Source organism: Dasypus novemcinctus, chromosome 13 (genome assembly GCF_030445035.2).
Source record: "Dasypus novemcinctus isolate mDasNov1 chromosome 13, mDasNov1.1.hap2, whole genome shotgun sequence".
In the NCBI taxonomy this organism is placed as follows: domain Eukaryota; kingdom Metazoa; phylum Chordata; class Mammalia; order Cingulata; family Dasypodidae; genus Dasypus; species Dasypus novemcinctus.
In genome coordinates this window covers 87,364,098-87,384,953 of record NC_080685.1, presented here as the reverse complement: position 1 = coordinate 87,384,953, position 20,856 = coordinate 87,364,098, and the positions used below count along the sequence as shown (strand labels likewise).

The 20,856-nt window shown below is 57.2% G+C and overlaps 1 protein-coding gene across 2 annotated transcripts in view; it reads right to left on the bottom strand.

Moving 5' to 3' along the window:
- LGR6 (leucine rich repeat containing G protein-coupled receptor 6) overlaps nucleotides 1–20,033 on the bottom strand; it is a 119,172-nt gene extending 99,139 nt beyond the window's left edge. The window contains exon 1 of one of the 2 annotated variants that reach the window (XM_004481921.4): nucleotides 19,744–20,033. In XM_004481921.4, the coding sequence (XP_004481978.2) occupies nucleotides 19,744–19,955 (212 nt within the window). In that variant the 5' untranslated portion in view covers nucleotides 19,956–20,033. The remainder of the gene's footprint in view (nucleotides 1–19,743) is intronic. The other variant, XM_058274962.2, reaches the window with a different exon arrangement.
- Nucleotides 20,034–20,856: the final 823 nt, after the last annotated feature.

Here is a 20,856-nt window from a genome sequence, read left to right as displayed (position 1 = left end):
TTGTTTGTTTGTTTGTTTGCAATTTTCATTAATTTCCAAACAAGGGAGTGCACTGCAATCTGGAAAAAGTGTATCCGTCTTCCTGTGCATAACAGCACAGCAGGTTCTCTTAGACTCTGCACAAAGTCCTGCATGAGGACCGTGCTGTATTTTTTAATAAAAGGGCTATTGCTTTATTTTGCCATATCTAGGCTCTCCTGAATGTAACAAGATTGTTGCTCAGCCTGCCTAGAGTGGCAGGAGGGCTTGTGATGGGGTGGGGTGGGGGGACAGTAAGAGAGAAACTGGAGGGGTGGCGGTAGCTCCTGGCATTGGGGGTTATTTGCAAGAGGAGAGAGAGTCAGGAAGCTGCTAAGCAAAGGCAAGGCTGGGCAGGTTAGGCTGAGCCAGGGAGAGACCGGAAACCCAGAGTCTCCAGAAGGTGTCCCAATTAATCCTGGCGGGGCTGGGAGGAGTACAGCCCCGGGAAGGAGGCATTCCTGAAAGTCAGGTGAGAGAAAAGCCAAGTAGGAATTTTTTTAGCCCTGAGTTAAAAGATCGCAGAGGTCAGAGAAGGTCACTCACTGGTAGTGAGACATTTCATCCATGTGATGAAATGCCCCCAAACTCCGATGGCAGGAAGGAGGCCAAGGAGGGGAGAGACCCAGGAGGGCTCGCCCACCGAAAAATGCTACCTTCGTGAAAACACAGTTTGGTGTCATAGAAACCAACTTCGGGTTGAACTCTGGCTCCAGCTTCTTGTTGAAAAGGGGAAATCCGAGGGCAACAACGTGCGCCAAGGGCGTGGGCGCCTGGGCTGAGCGAGGCGGGGACAGGCATCAGAGGACACTGAGCTCGGGGGCTGGCCCTGACCCCCAGCACCACAGGGGAATCCCTTGTGGGGGGAGTCAGGCCCATCGCCAGCTGAGGGGACGTGTCTGGCTCTGCAGGGCAAAGCTGCCATGCTGGGGTGGGCCGCCGAGCCCCTGAATCCCGGTCGAGGGGTGACTGCACATCAGGCCCTGCCCCGGGTCACAGCGCTCAGACAGCGAGTCTTGGGCAGCTAGAGTCCTGCCAGTGGGAGCTGTCCCTCTGCCTGTGCCTTTGCTCCCAAGAGCAAAGCCTGGCCCAGGATTGCGTAACGCAAGTGTGCGTCTCTCCTCCATGGCTTCTGTCTCCTGGCCAAGCCGTGCCACCCACAGTCAGAGGTTAAAGGCACCCATGCCTCTTGGGCCCCGTCGAGAACAACCCACAAGCATGAAGGGGCACTGAAGGCATGGGGGGCGGGCTCTGGAACCCCACCTCTCCTCTCAGAGATGCTCCAGACCTGAGCCGTCTAATGCGGTGGCCACTGGCCACATGGGATGCTTTAAATTTAACCTTATTAAAATTAAATCAAATTAAAAATTGAGTCCCTCAGTCATGCTAGCCACATTTCAAGGCTCAATAGCCAACCTTGGCCGGTGGCTACCGTACCGCATAAGAGCATGTCCATCATCACAGAGCGGTCTACCCAGCAGCACCAGTGCAGACGCTGGCCAGGCTGACCTGGGTTTGATTCCCAGCTCTGCCAACTCCCGGTTGAGTGACTCTGCACAAGTTACTTCCCCTCTCTCTGCCTTAGTTTACGCACTAGTAAAGTGCTTAGCCAGGGCCTAGCACATGGGAAATAGACAATAAATGTTACCTGTGAGAGCCACTGCCTAACTCTACCCATTCCTCAAGGCTCAGTTCCAGTGCCTCCTCCTGCAGGAAGCCTGCAGCCTTCCACCATGCATTCAATCATCCAGCCATCTGTTCAATCAACAAACACACCGTGCTAGGTGATGAGACCACAAAAACCAACAGTAGATGATCCCTGAGCTCGAAGAGCACAGTGGAGTGGGGACAATGACCAGAGCGGACATTTACAAGTCCAAGTGACAAGTGCTGGGTACCCCCGGGCTTCCCCAGACTAATCCGCGTGGCCTTTTGACTCTGACCTCTGAGGGTTCAGTCACAGTCAGGCCATGATCCTGTCCTCGATGACAAACTGTCATCTCGAGCTCGGGTTGCTCTTTTCTGTGGCCGGTCTGGAGCTCCTCTATGACCCCCAGTTACCTGTCCTTGTCTCTCTCTGTCACACACACACACACACACACACACACACACACACACAACCTTCGAGATCCATTTTCTATGCAGCACCTAAGGGGTGGGCAACCTCCAACGTGGGAACCTCAGAGGGACCGAGTGAGGTAGAGGAGACAGACCTGGCACGGGAGCAAGGCCCAATAGGCCCAGCAGGTGAACATGGCAGGGGTTGGGCATCTGCAGGCCTGCCCACTCAATCCTGCGGGACTCTGGTCTCCTCTGACCTGCTGGCTCTTTTCCACCTGTATCCCGACCTCTCGCTTCTTTGAGAAGGGTGCCATTGTTGTCTGTGTGGGTGGGAATTCTGTCTGCTGTATCAGACTGGAAGCACCATAGAGAGAAGGGCTGTTTACTCCCATTAGACCAGACCTCCCCAAGGGTGAGAACCGTGCTTCCCTCCTCAGACCAGGAAAGATCTGAGCTCCCGCCGGAGCACCCCGGGACAGGAATGGGTGGAGTGGGGAGCAGAGGGGGGGACACAGGTGAAAAGAGCGGGGAAGGCACCCGGAGCACAAAGGTGGAGTCTGCTCTGTGTGCAGACCACAGCTTGAGCTCTGTTTGCTTAGCTGAAGCTCCTTGAACGGCTGCCTTTATTTCACCGGAAAAACAGATGGGGTGTGTCTGGGGTGGAACACCAGAGAAAGGCCCCGCTATTAGACTCCCCCACCCCACACCCCAGATGGAAGGCTTCCCCTTACATCAGGACACCCTCCTCCCCTTGGCATCCCAGTGACTCAATTCAGCACCCCTCCACAGCCGCCTCGGCTGCCACCACCCGTGCACGCTGAAGAGCACCCAAACGCCACCCACCCACTCCAGCCACGGCAGCACCAAGGGGCCCCGCCAGCCTTTTTCGTAAATTGGACCATATCCCCAGTCCCAATTTGCATCTAGTGGAAAAGAGCGGAAACTTCAAGTTCAGAGCACGTCTCAGGCAATAATATACCAATACCATATGCCTTTGATGGGTCAGACACTGCTGCTAGAAGCTTTACTGACCCGTTTTGCAGCAGAATGGTTCAGCAAAAGTAAGGTTCCTCTCATGTCAAAGTAAGGGATCTTCATCCAACCCCACCCCTCTGTGTCTCCTGGGATCCCCTCCATTTGAATGTCTTCTGCAGGTTTATAGAGCTCTGACACATCGCTGATCTCATTTAATTTAATCCTTTTAGCAGGCCTGGGAGTGAAACATTATTTTTTTCACATTTTAAACGAAAGAAACGGAGACTCGGAAATATCAAGTTACTTCCCCTAAATCATAGTTAATAAGTGGCAGAGCCCAGCCTAGCCGATCCACTCTGTGGAACCCGGGCTACACACACTACCTCGTAAGCAGAACTGCGCTCAGCGCCCTCGGGGCCACCCTCGAGCCCCAACCCGCCCCACCCCGCTGCCTGCTCCCTGCCCGCTGCTGCTTGCCTCGGGGCTGAACCGGCCGGGAAGTGGGGAGGCTGCGAGAGCTCCGGGAACAATGAGGGGGATTAAGGCCGTCCCAGAGGGCCACACCCGTCTCGTTGGCCTCTGGGTGCCAGCTGCGAGGACCAGTGGAACTTTCCAGAGGCCAGCGCCCTTCCCCCAAGCCCACCTGGGCGCACAGCACCCTGCTCGCCGGGCCCCGAGGCAGGTCCTGCCCCGCCCGCACCGCCCCATTCTCCTTCTTCAGGGCGCCCTCCGGCCCCTGAGGCTCCGCATGCCTAGTCCTCAAGCCGTCCCTGCATGCCGAGTATTCTGCGCTGATCCTCTCCTCTCGGTCACCTCCGTCCTTCCCTCTGCCTGGCGCCCCATCAACCCACTCCTTTCCCCAATTCCCTGCCTATTTGTTTCCTCATACTTGTAGAAAGACAAGAGCCAAGGTCTAGCATCCCTATCCAGCAAAAAGTCCTGCCTGACGTCTAACCTCACTCTCACATGCTGCAGTTAGACTGAACAGTTCTCCACTTTCCATTAAAGGTAGTGGTTAAGTTTGTGGACCCTGGGGTCAGACTGCAGGAGTTTGCATCTTGGTCCTACCGCTTACCACGTGTTTATTATTGGGCAGTTACTTTTCCTCTCTGTGCCTCCGTGTCTGTCTCTAAAATGTAATATAATAGCACCTCCTAAGGGAAGTGTTGTGAGGTTTAAGTGGGAAACCCCATGTGCAGGGGCTTATGCTATGCCCACCAGCTGACGAGCACCAGGAGGACCCCTCCCCTGCCCAAATTCGGCTCCAGAGCCCCTGGTCATAAGAGGCAGCCCTGGAAGGTGAGGACAGCGATGGGCGGGGAGGCTGGGGGCTGCGGGGAGGGGAGGGCATCCTGGGTCAGCCCTGCCCTTAGGAGGCACCAGCTGCTGCTTCTCTCTGGTGCCTCCAAGTGAGTGCCACCTGCCCCAGCACTGATCTTCTCATCTTCTGATCTCCAGCCAGGGTCCCCAGCCAAAGGCATTCCTGTCCCCGCCTCCTCCAGGGAAAGGCAAGATCCTCGCCCCCCAGTGTTGTGTGTGTCCCCAGGACAACCACAGGCCCTTGGACAAGGGAGGAGCCCCGTCCCCTCTGGGGGGCAGTGTCAGAGGTGGGGGTGGGGTGCATGGGAAAGGGTTGGGCCCCAGGGTTCTACCAGGCCTCATGGTCTGGCCGGGGCTGCACGCTGTTGGACAGGTGCCTTTGGCCCAAGTCCTTGTTCCCAGTGTCCTTGTGTCAGAGTCCTAGCGGAGCCCAGGAAGAGGTGCGTGGGAGCTGGTGCATGTAGAAGAGAGGAAGGAGGGGACACTTCCTGCCCTCAGGAAGCCTCCGCTGGAAGGAGAAAGGTACAAGGACAGACAGCTGAGAGCCTTGAGCATTAGTGCTGGAGGAATCTCAAGTACCCAAGGGTCAGGAGACGATCAAGGAGAGCTTCCTGGAGGAAGCTTGTCTGGGGTGGCCAAGAGGGACACAGCCCTCTGAAGGGGGCCTGAGAGCTTCGTAAAGGGGGGCCATGATCTGGGTTGCTTAGGACGGCGGTGAGGTAGGGTGGTGTGGTGGGCTGAGTGGTGCCCCCAAAAAGTCATGTCCACCTCCTAAGCCCCAGAACCTGTGAAGGCCACCTTATTTGAGGGAAAAAAGGTCCTTGCTGATATAATTAAGGATGTCAAGAAGAGGAGATCATCCTAGATTATCTGGGTGGGCCTTAAATCCAATGGCAAATGTCCTTTTAAGACATACACACACAGGAGAAGGTGCTCTCTGTTGACACAGAATTCGAGGCCTGCTCATCTTTGCTCTTCAGAGCTTAGGCAAATGTCAGGCGCATCATGAAGCCTCAAGAACCAAAGCCTGATGTCACTAGCGCACGCCCTCCGCGCAGGCTTCGGGATAACTTAGCTTGTTCATCTTAGCTTATTCGAAACTGGATGGAAACTTTCAAAGGAAGTTTTCTTTAAAAAAAAATTAATAATAAAGAGAATGAATAGAAAAGGCAAAAAGCTTCTAAGTGGAAGGGTTTATAGAAGAGATGTCTCACCCTAATGAAACCCAAGCCTGACCACGAGCCGGCCAGGGCAGCTTGAGAGGCTCCCCCAGCATGACTCGGTCACCGCAGCCGTCTGGGTTGGATGCCACACGTCGGGCTCCTGCCTGCAGGGCAGCCAGGTTAGTGCCATCCCCACCCTGTCCCTCGGGGAAGCACCTTCTGCACCAGCATGGGTTGGCATCTGCTCTGCGCCCCCTGGCCCTGGCCATTCATTTGTTTACTCATTCATTCATTCACACACTCATCCATTCATCCTTTACTCCTTCCACCAATAGTTTTGAGCACCCAGGCGCAAGGCCCTTGTGCTAACAGGGAAGCACTGGTGGCTCAAGCCTTGCTTTCCTGGGGCTCACCCCCTGGTTTGGGAAACAGAGAAGGCAAACAGGAGTTGGAACCCAGGTGGGCACACAGAGGGGAGGCTCCCTTCCCCAGAGGTGAAGGATTAGGGAAGGTTTCTTGGAGGAAGCAACATCTCAGTCAGACCCTTACGTCCTAGGCGAGGCCGATGCTTCCCTAAATTCCCCCCAAAGACTCCTCCCCACTGCTGCGGGCTCTGGTCTGAACCCATTTCTTAGCCACCCCCTTGCAGTAAATCCAGTGATGCTCATGAGGTTTGCTCTTGTAGCCCTTGATATCAACCAATGGTGTATCACCAAGGACAATTAGGTGAACGCAGTTCTAGGAGTGGGGTAAGGGTGGCTGTCCAGAGACTCAGCTGAGGTCTGACATTCCAGGGATAAGTTTTAGGGCAGTGCTTGGCAAACTTTAAAATGCAGATTCTGCTTCAGGGGCTCTGGGGTGGGGCCCAGGAATCTGCACTTCTAACAGTTCCCCGTTGATGCTCATGCTGCTGGTCCCCAGACCATGCTTTGAGTGGTCAGATGGTAGACTATCTTCTAGATGGATAAACTCTCCTTTCCGCAGCCCCCTAGGAATATGACTTTTTTCATCACTCCTTCGCTAAGGGTTGACCAGGCTGACCCAGAGAGTGTACAGTCTGTGGCTTCCACAAGGTGCCTGGCCCAGGGACCCACTGGAGGCTGAAAACCTGCCCCTGCTCCTCTCACCAACTCTGCCCCCTCCTGATGTGCTGGGGCCACTGGGCGCAACAGTGCCTTTTTCTACTGCTCAGGAAGGGCTGGTTCTCAGAGTGCTGGCGGCGGGGAGGCTGCGGGGATGTGTGCTCCCCGCGCAGGAGCAGATGCAGGCCCTCGGCTTGCTCCACCCTGGGCAGACCCTCCAGGAGCCCTGGGGACCTCCACCTCCTGCCTCCAGGGTGGCCTCTGGGGGCCAGGCTCACTTCCTCTGGGAGAGTGAAATCCGGTTCATCCCACCCGTCCCTCCGGGACAAACCACAGCCACTGGCTCTCTCCCCTCTGACCCAAACAAGAAGGAAACTCAGGGACAGTTGGAAGAACTTCCAGGGATCACATTCCTGGAGTCAAACGCTAGAGGAAGTGGTGGCATCCTGAATCACTTGTCTGCCCATCAGTTTGGACGCAGGCGGCTGAAGCAGGACTTCTAAGGAGGCTGGCCAAGCTGCCCCTCGTACTGTGCTGTCCGCCTCCTGCCCCCCTGCCGGCTCCAGGGCCTTGTGTCAGCACTGGGCGGGCCGGTGCTCAGGGGGTAGCCCAGGTATTTCCTGACCCCAAGCCGCACCCCCAGCAGGTCCCCCAGGTCCCACCGCATGGTGCCTGCGTGCCCCCATGCCAATCTGGACCCCGAGGTTAATTCTTTCTGGCAGGTGGAGGCAGGGCCGGCAGAGGGGGCGGCGGCACCCTGGGCTCCTGCATTCAGAGGAGGGGAGCGGGCAGCGAGGCGAGGGCGGCGGTGGCGTCGGCTGGCGGGGGGGTGGGCATTCCTCTTTCCGCTGGCTGCACATAGTAAATGGGGGGCCTTGTTCTGGTTGGGCATGCAGCCCTCTAGGTGCTGGGGACGGCCAGGCCCTGTCCCAGCCCCCCCCCCATCCCAAGTCTCATGGAGTGGACGCTGCCACTCTCAGGGGACCCTGGCACCTCCTTCGTCCCACGGTCTCCTCTCCATTGCCTCACTCGCACTCCTCTCTCTCTCTCCCCTCGGCATCTTTACTCAACAGGATCCTTTGTCTCTTTAATATCCTGGCGCTAGGAACTATCAGCCCACAGGAAACAGGCCCAAAGAAGTAAGCCAGAAGACTTGCCCAAAGGTACTCAGCAAGTGGGTGACAAATACGGAACTCTGGCCAAAGTCCTGACTCCAGGTGCACCGACAGAGGACTCGGCAGCCCCCACTCGGCACTCCAGAGTAAAGCTGCAGCAGGATGGTGGGGGCTTCCAGAGAGGGGCTGAGCCAGCAGGGCGCTAAAGGCGCTGGGAGCATTTCTTGAGTCCACGGGGCTCACATCCAGTCTTACTAAAGATTTGTCCTCCCAGTCAGGCCAGGACTGCATTTGCTGGGTCAGGGGTTGGGAATACCAGTGCCTAGCTCAGCTCTGCCCAGTCCTGAGTAGACACTCAATAAAGGTTCATTGGTTGAAGAAATGGATACTGGTCGCCAACACTCACAGAGCGGCTACTGTGTGCAGCCACAGCTCTGAGCACTTTCCATTGGTTAACTCATTTAACCCTCCCAGGGTGGGGAAACTAAGGCACAATGAAGGTAAGTTGTTCCCCTAAAACCCAGAACTGGCAAAAGATTTGATATCAACCCAGGTGGGTGGCTCCAGATTTTGTACATCTAACAACCCTCCCATACTAGAAAAAAGTGCAAGGAGCACATTCAAGCAAAGGCCCTGCCCACCGGAGCCTGACCCTTGCCTTGCTCACAGAAGCACCAAGAATTGGGCGCACCCTGAGCTCCCCTCTGTGCAGCGCACACCATAACCCCATGCCCCCTGCAGGAACCAGGCTCAGCCCGGGGAGCCCAGCAATGCCAGCCCCCTCCTAGCCCAGGGGCCAAATCCAGCGCATCTGGACATAAGACTGCCTCTTCTAGTTTATGGCCCCACCCCTGCCCACCCCTGCCCCCAAATCCTTCAGACCAAAAGGGGCCACCGTCAGGATTGTGGAAACAGAAGCCGCTTGTGAGGCATGTTAGGAACCACTGGGAACGTCCCTAACAAGTGGTCTTATTTGAATTTATGACCCACTGGGTTGGGAGGTAGGGCAGGTGGTATCTGCTCAGACGACAAATGGGAGGCTCACAGAGGTGAGGGCAGGACGGGCTACTTAATTTTTAGGACCCCATGCAAAAGGCAAATGCAGGCCCCTTGAAACTTCTTAAGAATTGTAAGATGGTGACAGCGGGGCATTAACCTACGCACAGGGTCCTTCTAACCTGGGTCCCTGTGCAACTGCATTGGTACACACCCCTGGGGCCAGCCCTGGGTAAGGGGCTTGGCCCGAATCACCCAGCTCACAAATGCTGAAGTGACTGCCTGGGGAGCTGGGGTCCGAGGGGGTCTGAGAGGTGGGCCCATCCCGGCTCTTGGTCTCTCCAGGTAAGTGGGGGCGGGGCCCAGGCCCTGTTGTAATTGGTGCTCTCTCTTGCTTTTGTCCTCGACAATAGTCCCCTTCCTTTCTTTCTCCTCCCAGCCTCCTAATCTGCTCCGTCCACCACAAAGGCAGGGGATTAGTTTACGGCCCCTTCCTGCCCCAGCGCTCAGGATCCTGGACACTTGATCCAGCCTCCCCCTCCTCAAACCCCTCCACACCCCTGAACTGCCCCAGATCTGCAGAGGGCAGGAGGAAGAAAAGCCAAAATGCATGCACCTGTACTCCTTTAGCCCTGGACAGAGCGCCCCCTGCAGGCAGAGACCCATTCTGGGAGTGTGGGGGGAGTGGTGGGGGGGTGTAGGGGGTAATGTGATCCTAAGGAAAAGGGAACCACCCCAAGGCAGAGGCCCTGACTTTAGGAAGTGTCCAATCTGAAGGGAGAGGCATCACCCCTACTTTTAAGAGAGCTCCTTCCTCCATCTGATACAAGAAACACAGCTTCTGCTTTCAAGGAACCCTAAATCTAATGAGGCAGAGACACCCCCTGTCAAATGGACACACACACTCTACACGGACAGAAGGTCTGCAATACTGCCTAATATTGTCCCAGGAGGGGAAATAACTTCCCCTACAGGCTAAGCACTCTCCAGGCAGGATCTTTAACACAGCTCATTGGGGCGAGAGGATGATCCCTTCTCACAAATGAGTATCGGTGCAGCTCTTCCAGCTGGGCATCCTGGGGTTTTCCTTCTCAACGCAGCTGCCTTTCCAGGGCTCACCCGTTAGATCTGCGCCTCCCTTCCTCTCTGCCCCTGTCTCTGCCCTTACTGCACCTGCCTGGGGGCCCTTCTCACTTCCCTGTGTCCTGTTATTTGTCTGCTTGTCTTAGCTCCCCCTGGAGCCCCCACAGGACAGAGGAAAGAGCATGGGCTTTGGAGTCCCCAAGCCTCGCTCCATCCCTGGCGCTCACCCCACCTGAAGGAGGGGCTAACTGTACCTGCCTCACAGGAGGCAGTGTAGGGAGATGCAGGAGCTGGCACTTCTCACAGTGTCCTGCGTACAGCAGGCGTTCAATCCACCACATTTGTCAAATGAATGAATGAGTCAAGGTTTGCTCCTCACAACAGCCCCGGGACATTAGGGACATTATCACTGTCGGTTGACAATGGGGGAGGTGTTACTAGAACCCTCTGCAGCGGCAATCGGGTTTAAACACTCTCTGTCAGGGACATGCCACTGAAATGCACTGTTCTTCCTCTGGGAGAAGCCCAGAGACCTGGAGAAAGGAATCCTCAGACCAGGTCAGCCTAGGAAGGCTTCCTGCCTATAGCAGGTGTTAAAAGCCTCCCACTGAATGGACTGGGGGAGAGAGTAAACTGCTATGTAAACTATTATCCATGCAGTGCAGCATGCTCCAAAATGTATTTACCAAATGCAATGTATGTGCCACAAGGATGAAAGAGGTTGTTGATGTGGGAGCAGTGGGGTGAGAGGAGTGAGCAGTATATGGGGACCTCTTATATTTTTTAATGTAACATTTTTTGTGATCTGTGTATGTTCAAAAAATACAGTTAAAAAATTAATTTTTTTTAAAAAAGCCTCTTGGCCAGCAGCTCCTTTTCCAGGAGCCAGTGGAAACTCAGGTAGGGAGGATAATTCAAACTTGCAAGTCACACAGGGAGCTGAGGTAAACTTGAAAAGGCTTGGTCCCCATTTGCCGCTCCGCCACAGGCCTCCTAAGGGAGCATCCCCTCCCTGCCCTGCAGGGACCCGAGAGATGTCTCCGCCAGGGGTGACAGGTGGTGACAGCATTGCCTTGCACCGCTCCTCCCTCTGTCCCTCCGTTAGTCCATCTGCCTTGGCTTCACGCCCGGGGACCACATCCAACTCCTGACACTGGAAGGAAGGACTCAGCACCCCCTGCCACCCTGCCTCAGCCTGGACACCCAGGAGGGCCCCCACCTCCTCCAGCACCTCCAAGGGCAGAGGCGAGGGGGTGGCGGCAGGGGGGCGGGTGAGGGGAATTGTGCCCCAGCATCTGCCCCGTGGGTCTCCCTTCACCAGAGCCCTATCTTAGCAGAGCTGAGTGGGTGAGAGGCAGGGCCACTTTGTGCCTGCCTCAGTTTCTCCTTTCAAGCACACCTCCCAAGGGTAGACTAGAATGGGTAATGACAATAGTTCCCATGTATTGGGCATTTACTGTATACCAACTACTGTGCCAAATTACAAATGCCTTTCCCAGAGCTTGGTATTATCATGCCCATTTCAAAGCTAAGGAAACTGAGTCTGGGAGAGAAGAAACCCACACAGGGCCATCCAATGGGTCAGTGCTGGAGCCCAGACGCAACCCCAGCCTGCTGGACTGCAAATATGAGTCCTTTCCTCTACAGCAGAGCTCCGGGGTGTGGCAAAATGGTCTCCGCAGCCTCTGGGGTTACCGGATGGACGTTGTGGGGGGAGTGGGGGGGTTGGCTGAGTGCCTCTGGCCTGGAGCAGCCGTGTTGATTTACCTCAGCTGCAACCTCTCTGGATAGTTTTTGTTTATTTGTGCGGGGTTTTGTTTGTTTTTTGTTTTTTTTTAATGTGTGTCCTAAAGAGAAAAAAGGCAGAAAACCCTGCTCTGGAACATTTTGCCCCAGAGTGGGAGAGAAAAGCTGCGGCGAAGAATGGCAAAAGCCGCCGTCCAGTTCGGGGCGCTCATCGTCCCTTTCTCCCAGGGGCCCTGCGCCCAGCTTCGCTCCCGGTCCTTCAGGACCCAGGGCAAGTCGCTCTTCCCCTGCCCTGGCGCCTTGCCTGACCATCCCAGGCATAATGCCCCCACGCCCCAGAGGACCTGCCATATAGGAGATCCTCAGCGACGCTGACCGCCATCGCCACACTCCCCCAACCCGATTCCCGGACACCTTCCTCTCCAGGTAACCCCGGTGGCGAGGCTTCTGGAGACCTCTGCAGGGAGAGCAGGGGATGGGGAAGCCACTGATTCCTCCCCGGAAAGACAGGCAACCGGAAAGAGGCTTCGAGGGGCTACGCAGCCTGGAAGTTTCACCTGCCCAGAGTCCTGCCCATCCCCTTAGAAGCCCCTGCAGCTCTGACCCCTAGAGGGGTGGTCTAGGACAGTGTCAGGAGCCAGACTGCCTGAGCTGAAGTCCCAACACCAGGGACCACTAGCTGGGATCCTCGGGCAAGCTCCTTAGCACCTAAAAGCCTCCATTTCCTGCTCTGTAAAGTGGAGCTAAAACACTAGCACCTCACAGGATTTATATGAGGTGATACAGGTAAAGTGCATAGCCAGTCATTCCCTAAGTGTTGTTTATTATTGTTTTGGTTAAGGCAGAAAACACCAGGACGAGGGCAGCTTCTAGGTATGTCTCCCTGGGCTCAGCGGGAAGCCTCAGTTGATGGGTCCCAACAACGGACCTTCCTGAGGATCTAATGTCTTCCTGGAAGGAAGATCACAGGTCAGGAAGTGAAAACTTCAGCCAGGAGGGCATCTCCACTGGGCCAGAGCAGAGGGGAGAAAGTAGAAAGCCGGGCGCAAGGGGCCTCCCTGGCACTGGCCTCGGACTCCACCTCTCACCGTTCATCCGAGGGCACCCCGGCCCCCAGGGGTGGGGAGAATTCCAGATACGGGGCACCGACCTCTGCAGGAGAGAGAGGGCAGTGGCAGACAAGAGAGGGCTGGGGACGGGACGCGGGAACCCTCGGCGCTGGCACGGCCCTGGCGTTGAGCGGCGGGGCCCAGCCCCCACCTGCCCGCCGGCCAGCCGGCCCTGCCCTGGCAGGGCTCCGGGGGGGCGCAGTGCCAACCCTGAGCGCTCCCCCCTACCGTGTCCTCTCGCTGCTTCCAAAATAACTCTCTGCTCGCTGCCCAAGTTTGGCCTCTCTGGTGTTTTTCTCCTCCTGGGACCTGTTCTCCCACGTCTGAAGGGCGGGAGGAGAGACCTGAATTGTCCTTAGAAGTGGAGGACCCCCCCCCCATTTTTTTTTTAACGAAGGCCTAGGCTAACACAAAAGCGCTCCTGCAATTCTGAGGATGCCTGAGCCCATGATTCCCATTCCAGTTTGGCTAAAAGAAGTTGCCGTTCCCAATGTGGGAGGAGGGCTTGGAGAAACGTCCCCACCCCCATCTCTCGTACCTTCGTAAGGTGTCCAGAGCCCGGGCAGGACGCCTTGTCCTTGGCCCTGCGCCCGGGAGAGTGCGTCGCAGCCTAAGGTCCCACGGCCGCTAGGGACACAGTCGGTGGGGAATCCCAGGGCAGAGATGGCGCAGCCACCCCAAACGCCCCCCTCACCCCCTCCTTGCCGTGAGCCCCTCCAGACAAGACTCGAACTCCGAGGAACTCCCTTTCTGTGGAGGAGCTGAGCCCTCCAGACCATGCTGACCGGAAGCCCTTCCCTGTCTGGGGAGTTTCCCATCAGGCCCCAGGCCTGGCGTTTCTCTTCCAGGCGTGCCTTGGAGGAAGATCCCGTCCTCCTCAGCCCGCCCAGTGGCAGACCATTTCCCTGGATGTCAGGGGGAGGGGGCTCCATAAGGAAGGAGGGGAGGGGGGGAGGGGGCTCTGTAAGTAGGGAAGGAGGGGAGGGGGGGAGGAGGGAGGAGGGCAGGGGGCTCCATAAGGAAGGAGGGGAGGGGGGGAGGGGGCTCTGTAAGTAGGGAAGGAGGGGAGGGGGGGAGGAGGGAGGAGGGCAGGGGGCTCCATAAGGAAGGAGGGGAGGGGGGGAGGGGGCTCTGTAAGTAGGGAAGGAGGGGAGGGGGAGGGGGGAGGAGGGCAGGGGGCTCCATAAGGAAGGAGGAGAGGGGGGAGGGGGCTCTGTAAGTAGGGAAGGAGGGGAGGGGGGAGGAGGGAGGAGGGCAGGGGGCTCCATAAGGAAGGAGGGGAGGGGGGGAGGGGGCTCTGTAAGTAGGGAAGGAGGGGAGGGGGGAGGAGGGAGGAGGGCAGGGGGCTCCATAAGGAAGGAGGGGAGGGGGGAGGGAAGGGCCATCTGATGGGGCTCCAGCACCCTAAACCCCAGGCCTGGGAGAGCCCTGGGGTTCCAATCCCCACCTTCTCAGAAGGAGCTCTGGTTCTTCAGGCAAGTTATATGCCCTTTCTGGGCCTTGGCTCGTTTGTAATTGAAGACATTGAGAAAAATAAGTATTAATAGTAATTTTTAGCCCTTACACGAAAGCTTCGCTCTCTTGGTCTCTTTTACTCCTCCTCGTGACCCTTTGGGGTGGATACAATTAGTGTTCTCATTTTAAAGGTGAAGAAACTGAAATTCTGGAGTGGGGAGGTGACTTGCGGGAAGGCACACAGCCAATCAGCGGCAAGGCTGAGCCTCCAGCCCAGGCGCACCGACTCCGGAGCCCTCACCCGTGACTGTGACAGGTGCAAGCTCCCACTCCCACGCCCTCTCCCGGGCCCTGTCTGTCTGTCTCCCTGGTGGGCACGGGTCAGTGTGGCAAGCAGGTTGCATCGTGGGTGGGGCCATCGGGGCTGAGAGCCCCTGGAGAGGGGAGAAGGCGGGGTTGAGTGGGGGCGGGCCGGGGGCCAAGTCTGCTCCGAGCCAGGCTTTCTTCTCCTCTGCCAGCCGCCCCGCCCGGCCGCACCCCGTGCCCGCTACTGCCAGAGCCGAGAGGTTTCCTTTTTCTTTGGCCTAGGGCTGTTTCCTGCCTTTCCTTTGAACTGGGGAGTTGGCTCCCCAACACACTCACCCTCCTCCAGGCCCCCGCCCCGCCCCCCCCCCCCCCCCCCCGCTCTGCCCTCTGATGAGCCGGTACCCCAGGCCCCACTGTGGAGCAAGGCTGGCACAGGAGGTCCCCAGGAGACCCCATTTCCTGGACTCCTTCCCACCACCCCCCGCCTTCATCCTTCCCTTCCGGGCCCAGGTCTGGGTGCTGCTGGATCCTCTCCCTTCTCTCCTTCCCTGCCCACACTGCCCCGTGCCAAGCACTTCTCCCTGGGGAGCCTTCTCTGTCCTGCATCAGGCAGAGGTGATTTCTCCCTGCTTCTCCCACTCTTCAATTTTTAGCCAAAACTTGTAGACACTGAGACCCAGAGAAGTTTTGGGACTTGCACAGGATCACACAGTAACTGTGGGACTAGGGATTAGAACTCACAAATCACAAGTTTCAGGGGAAATGGGAAGGCAGGCTCTTAGCCTCTGGTAGAAAGGAAACTGAGACAGGGCCAGGAAGGGGAGCGATGAGATGCGAGAGGAGAACTGGCACACATCCGGCTCACACAGCCCCCAAAGCTGGCTCTCTCCCACAGAGGCCAGGTGCGCCTCTGCTTCTTCACACCGTAGCCTGTGCAAGGCTCCATCTAGAACAGGTTGGGGAGCAGGCTGGAGTTTCCATCTGTTGCTCCCCTCCCCTCCCATGATGCACTAAGACCTTCTCCTTCCAATACTGGTTCCAGGATGTCCTCTTCCAGGAAGACTTCCATGACTTAAGCTTCTTGGACTTGGTGACCCAAATAACAACACTGGCTAACATTCATTAAACTTTCTCATGGACAAGACACTTCCAAACCCTTTACAAACATTATCGCAGTAAAAACATGCATTAGCCCTGTGAGGTAGGTATTAACTTCAGATGAGGAAACTGAGTCACAGAGTGGCTAATTCCTGACCTAGATTCACACTGATGCCTCAGCCCCTGCTCCCTTGCGGCCAGGGCCCACACTCTCAACCCCTTCGCTCTCTCCCCTGTATCCTGCCTCCATCTCATTAGCCACGGACATCCCCAGGCAGCGATGGAGAGAATACAAGTTACCCTGAATTATACACACACAACAACAACAACAACAACAACAACTTTCAGAGACCCTCCGTAGTTATCACAGGCAGCCTTAAAAGGGGTGCAGTCCCAGAGGGCAACAAGCATCCTGACATGGGGCTGCATGGAGAGGGGCCCTCCCTTAGCCCCAGTGGCAGTGGTTGATGGACAGGGATGCTTAGGGATAACCACAGCTGACCAAGTCACCCTGTTTCCTGATTCTCCTCAACTTTGGGAATGAAAGGAGGGGCTCAGAGTAACGACCCCGGTTCTCCTCCTCGAGGACAACTCTGGGTATTATTGGCTGGACTAGTTTTGCCTTCTATACATTCACGTCTCCTCGTTGCGTGCCTATGTGACGGGATAGCAAGGGGTATCACGCCTTATCATCGCCCTCAGAGCTCGGGGCTCCATCTGCCCCTAGATCCCACCCATTCCCAGAACACACCTGACCCAGGAAAAATGTCCTGACCCCAGGAATCTCGCTGAGCCTCACTAAGACCACAGCTTGGGAGGAGATTTTAAAAAGAAGAAAAGAGGCTCTGAAAGGACAGAGGGTATTTGAAGTCTGTCCTCCCAACCTCAGTTAAGCAGGGCTGGCATTGGCCTCCAAAAGTAGAAATAGTTTTGGGACTTGAGTGCCAAAGCAAGGGATACCAGTTGAACATAAAGAAGACTTTCTGGGATCCCCTAGAACCACGACAGAGGGAGCGGGGTACGTCTGCATGGTAAAAGATGCTGCTTAGGAGGGAATCTCACCGCCTTGGGGCAGGGGAATAGGTACCAAGTAAATTTTATAGGGTTGGGCTCAGGGAATGCATAGGGTATCTTCTGGTGCCTTCTATGGTTCAATCTCTAGATCCTTCTAAGCGTCTCTAAGTACCCTCTGGCATGCCCCTTCCTGCACACCCAAGTGGGTTTTGTTTTGTTTTCCAGGAGGTACCAGGGAATGAACCCAGGACCTCGTACATGGGAAAAAGGTGCTCAACCACTGAGCTACACCTACTCCCTAATGAGATTTGGTTTTTTGGTTTGGTTTGGTTTTTAGGAGGTACCAGGGATCGAACCCAGGACCCATACGTGGGAAGCCAGTGCTCAACCTCTTGAGCTACATCCATTCCCTGTACCCAAGTGTTTTAACCTTGCCTTTTACCTTCTCAACCCTGTGTGGGGAGGACCTAAGTGCCCACTTTCTCTCCACCCCAAACCCCAGCATTCACCAACTGGTTGGGCCCCGCATTTTGAACTAGCCAAGCACACTGATGTAGCAGCAGCCTCTCACAGGCGACTCCCCACAACACACCCCTCTTCCTCCCGCCTCAAATGTTTCCCCACTGGGCTCCCTTTCCCTCCTGCAGGGAGAGGCCAGGTGACTGACCCCCACCGCCACTGGGCACCCAACAAGAGTCCCGTTAATAACACCACCATCTCAGTGCCTGGTACCGTGCTGGAACTTTACACGGACATATTTTCCAGTTACTCCTCCCAGGCATCTGTGTCTTCCATGTACACATGAGGAACCCAAGGCTTGAAGGAGTTCAGTGACCCTTGGTAAATAGCAGTTAGGAAGGAATCAAGCAGAGAGAGAGGCACTGCTGCTTAGACCTTAGGACACAAAGCTTCACAGTCCGAGGCAAGAGCTGGGCACGTCCCTTGGCTGGGCTGCATGGGGCAAGGCCAGGCTGGCTGCTTTCTAATGTTCCTGAGAAGGAAAAGGAACCCCAAGACCTCCCTGCCTTGGCTCTTCCCAATGACGCCCTTCGCCCCCACTCTACCATCAGCTGCTGTTGGGCTGACCTCCTGGAAGGACAAAGACAGAGGCTCATACTCTGAGCAACCCTCAGGACAGCTGCCCTTAGCAGGGACCTGGCATTCCCTGTCCAGATGGGACCCCGCTAATGCTCTGCAGCCCAAGACTGGGGGATGTTGCCCCACCCCACTTCCCTGCGATATTCCAGACCCCACTGCTAAATTTCCCACATCGCTTCAGGACCCAGACTCCCTCTCCTCCCCTCCCCCACTCTCAGAGGCACAATTGGAAGCGTGGGAGAAAGGGGTTTTTTCAAGAGGTAGGGAGACCCAGGACCAGCTCGAAACTTCCACCCCCACTGAACCCAAATGCAAACTCACAGCTCTGGGGGAATTGTGGCACGGTGGTGGGAAAGATTTTCCACCAACAGGGATGGGGGCCCTTGGATGCCAAAGGTAGGAGTGTACCTCTCGCTCCCCAAGTCCTTCCAGGAAAAGGAACACTGGTTAGTCTAGAAAGACTTGGGTGCTGGGATAGGAGGATGGACCAATCAAACTCTGGAAGGCCCTATGGCCTCTGGCCCCTCAATCCAGGTAAGGGAAAGGGTTGCTCCTTCTGCTCCCCCAGAGAAAGGCTTCTAGAGGAGGCATTTCGAAATGCTTTTTAGCCACAGATTCCTGTCTTCAAAGGTTTCAGTGTTATGTACCCCAAATATAAAACAACAGCCAAGAGTGGGGCTGTCCAGGTGTAGCAGGGACGGGCCAGCCAGTGTCTGTCCTCTGCCAGCTGCTGAAGCACCCCGCCGCTCCACAGGCTCCGAAGAGCAGTTTTTGCTCTTTTGTGTCCCCATGTTTGCCTCTCCCGTCATCCCCTAGATGGTGAAGGATTCAATTAGCTCTTCTGGAATACAGATATATTTTCTCCCTCCACTCCCTCCCCTCCCCAGAGCCTGTGCCTCTCTGAGTGGAGGGGGACAGAGGAACTGGGAGGGGAACCCCGTGGAAGGGCCCTCCACACCCCACCAGGATGCTGTGTAACACTGGTCCCAAGTAGTTCAACAAACTCTTGCCGGGTCCCTAGTCAGGGCAGCCCAGCTCTCCTCTTCCCTGGAAGTCCTGGAGCTCCAAATCCATGATGGTGTCTCTCAGTCCAGCAGGAGCTCCAGGACCCTTTCCCGGGGCCCTGGTCCCCTGTTCTACCTGTTCTGCCTCCTCTAGGAAGAGGCTGGTGGAGCCTGGGAGGGATGCCTGGAGGAGGTTTCCTTTCCCCAGAGCAGGACTTGGGGTGGAGTAGGTGGTCTGGACCCTGCCCTCACACCCTCTCCTGCCCAGGGACAGGCAGCCAGAGGCCCCGGCCCTCAGGATCTGGGAGGGGGGGTGGTGTCCTCTGAGCCTCCCTCAGGACAGCTGCCCCCAAGAGGGTCCCCTTCACGCGCCATCTCACCCCAACTCAGAGTCTAAAAATGGTTCTCTGGTTTTCAGCCTCGGCGCCTGCCCACAAATTAGTGTCTCCAGCCCGGCCCCTTGGGACATGACTTCAGGGAGGCCCCTGGGGGAGCTGGGAGGCCTCAGCGAAGGGAGACAGTGCTGGCAGGGTCCCTTTCTGAAGAGGTAAGAGTGGGCGAGGCCCCTCTCCACCAGCACCAAGCCTCACCAAGCCTCAGGTGACAGCTCTGATCTCCTTGCCATTGGCAGGGGACTGTTCCTCTCCGCAGCCACCATCCCCAGCCACCCCGCCTCGGCTCCACCACCAGTTCCGTCAGCTTTGCCCTGAGCCACCCTCCTGGGCACTGCTGGAGAAAAGGCGGCCAGAGGAGAAGCAGCAGCAGCCAACCTCGTGCCCCTCCTGCTCAGGGTCCAAAGGCCGCCTCACGAGCCTGACCTCCACACCTGACCCCACCGGCACCCTGACCCCCGGGGAAACCAAGTCGGGGATAGGAGAAGCCCTGGCTCTGCTTGTCTGAGCTTTAGTCTCAGCCTCTTGCCTCCGCAGTCCTGCAGCCGTCTGGTTGGAGCAGGAAGAGTTCTCCCAGGAATGTCCGTGCCCGAGCGCGCCCGCAGGTGCCCTAGACTGAGGTCCGTCCCGGCGCTAGCACGAGTCTGGGCAGGGCGCTAGCAGGCGGCCAGGCGGGAGCAGGGAGGGACGTGCGGGGCGAGTACTCACAGGTAAGCCGTCAGGGGGTCCAGGTCCCCCGGCACGGCGGAGAGCCCGAGCTCCGAGCAGTCGGTGGACAGCATCATGCCGTCCTCCTGGCAGTGGCAGGGGGCCGGGCAGGCGGCGGGGGCCGGGCCGGGCTGGGGGGCTCCGCCGGCGCACGGGGAGGCGCACAGCGCGACGCAAAGCCACAGCGCCCGGAGCCCCGGCGGACTGGGCATCTCTGCGGCCGGGCGGCTGGGGCACCTGGCGGGCGGGCGCGCGCGCTCACGGGCGCGGTGGCCGCGGCTGCGCCTCCGGATGCCGGGGCCGGCCCGGCGGGCTCTGCCGTCGGTGGGGACCGCCCCGCGGGCTCTGCTTGGCGGCGGCGACGGGAGCGCAGGGACAGTGCAGTCAGAGAGGGGCAGGCATTGTTGAGTGATCCTCGTTATTCAGTTTCACAGGCTGGGCTTGGCAAGGGAGGGAGACACAGGCGGAGGAGGAGTCAAGGAAACTTTCTACGCTGAGGCTCGCTCCCCTTCCCTCCTTCCTTCCCAGCTGGCAGGAATTTCATCCAGGAAAAAAAAAAAAAAGGAAGAAAGCAAAGACACCCAAGGCGAGCAAAACCCAGCGTGTCAGGGACCTGCATTGGTTCAGAAAAGGTGGGCAGCGATGGGCCATGGACAGTGGGGCTCTGGACCCTCTCATCTTTGGGGACAGCCACAGGGTCCCATGGGACCTAGAGGAGACCCTCTGGAAATGACCTCAAAGCTCTCATAGGCCCCCAATTCCTCTACTCCATTCTGCTCTCAAGGAAACTGAGACCAAGAAGGGGAAGTGACCTGTTCAAGCCCGCACAGCTGAGGGGCATTACCAGATCTGGAACTCAGAGTCAGCCTCGTCACCCCTGCTCCTGGAGAGCAGGGATGAGGCTGTGGAGGGCTCTACTGCCGGCTGGGATGGTGGGATGGGGAGCTGTAGGCAGTGAGGAGCCTCCTCACTGAGGGGACATGACCTAACCCCCGAGAAGCAGGTGTGATTTCCATTAACTGAGTGTCCTCTGCCTGCAGCCTCAACCAAGTTTAAAGCACAGAGATCGCTTTGATCCCTGCTCCCAGATCCAGCAAGGTAGAGGGACCGTGC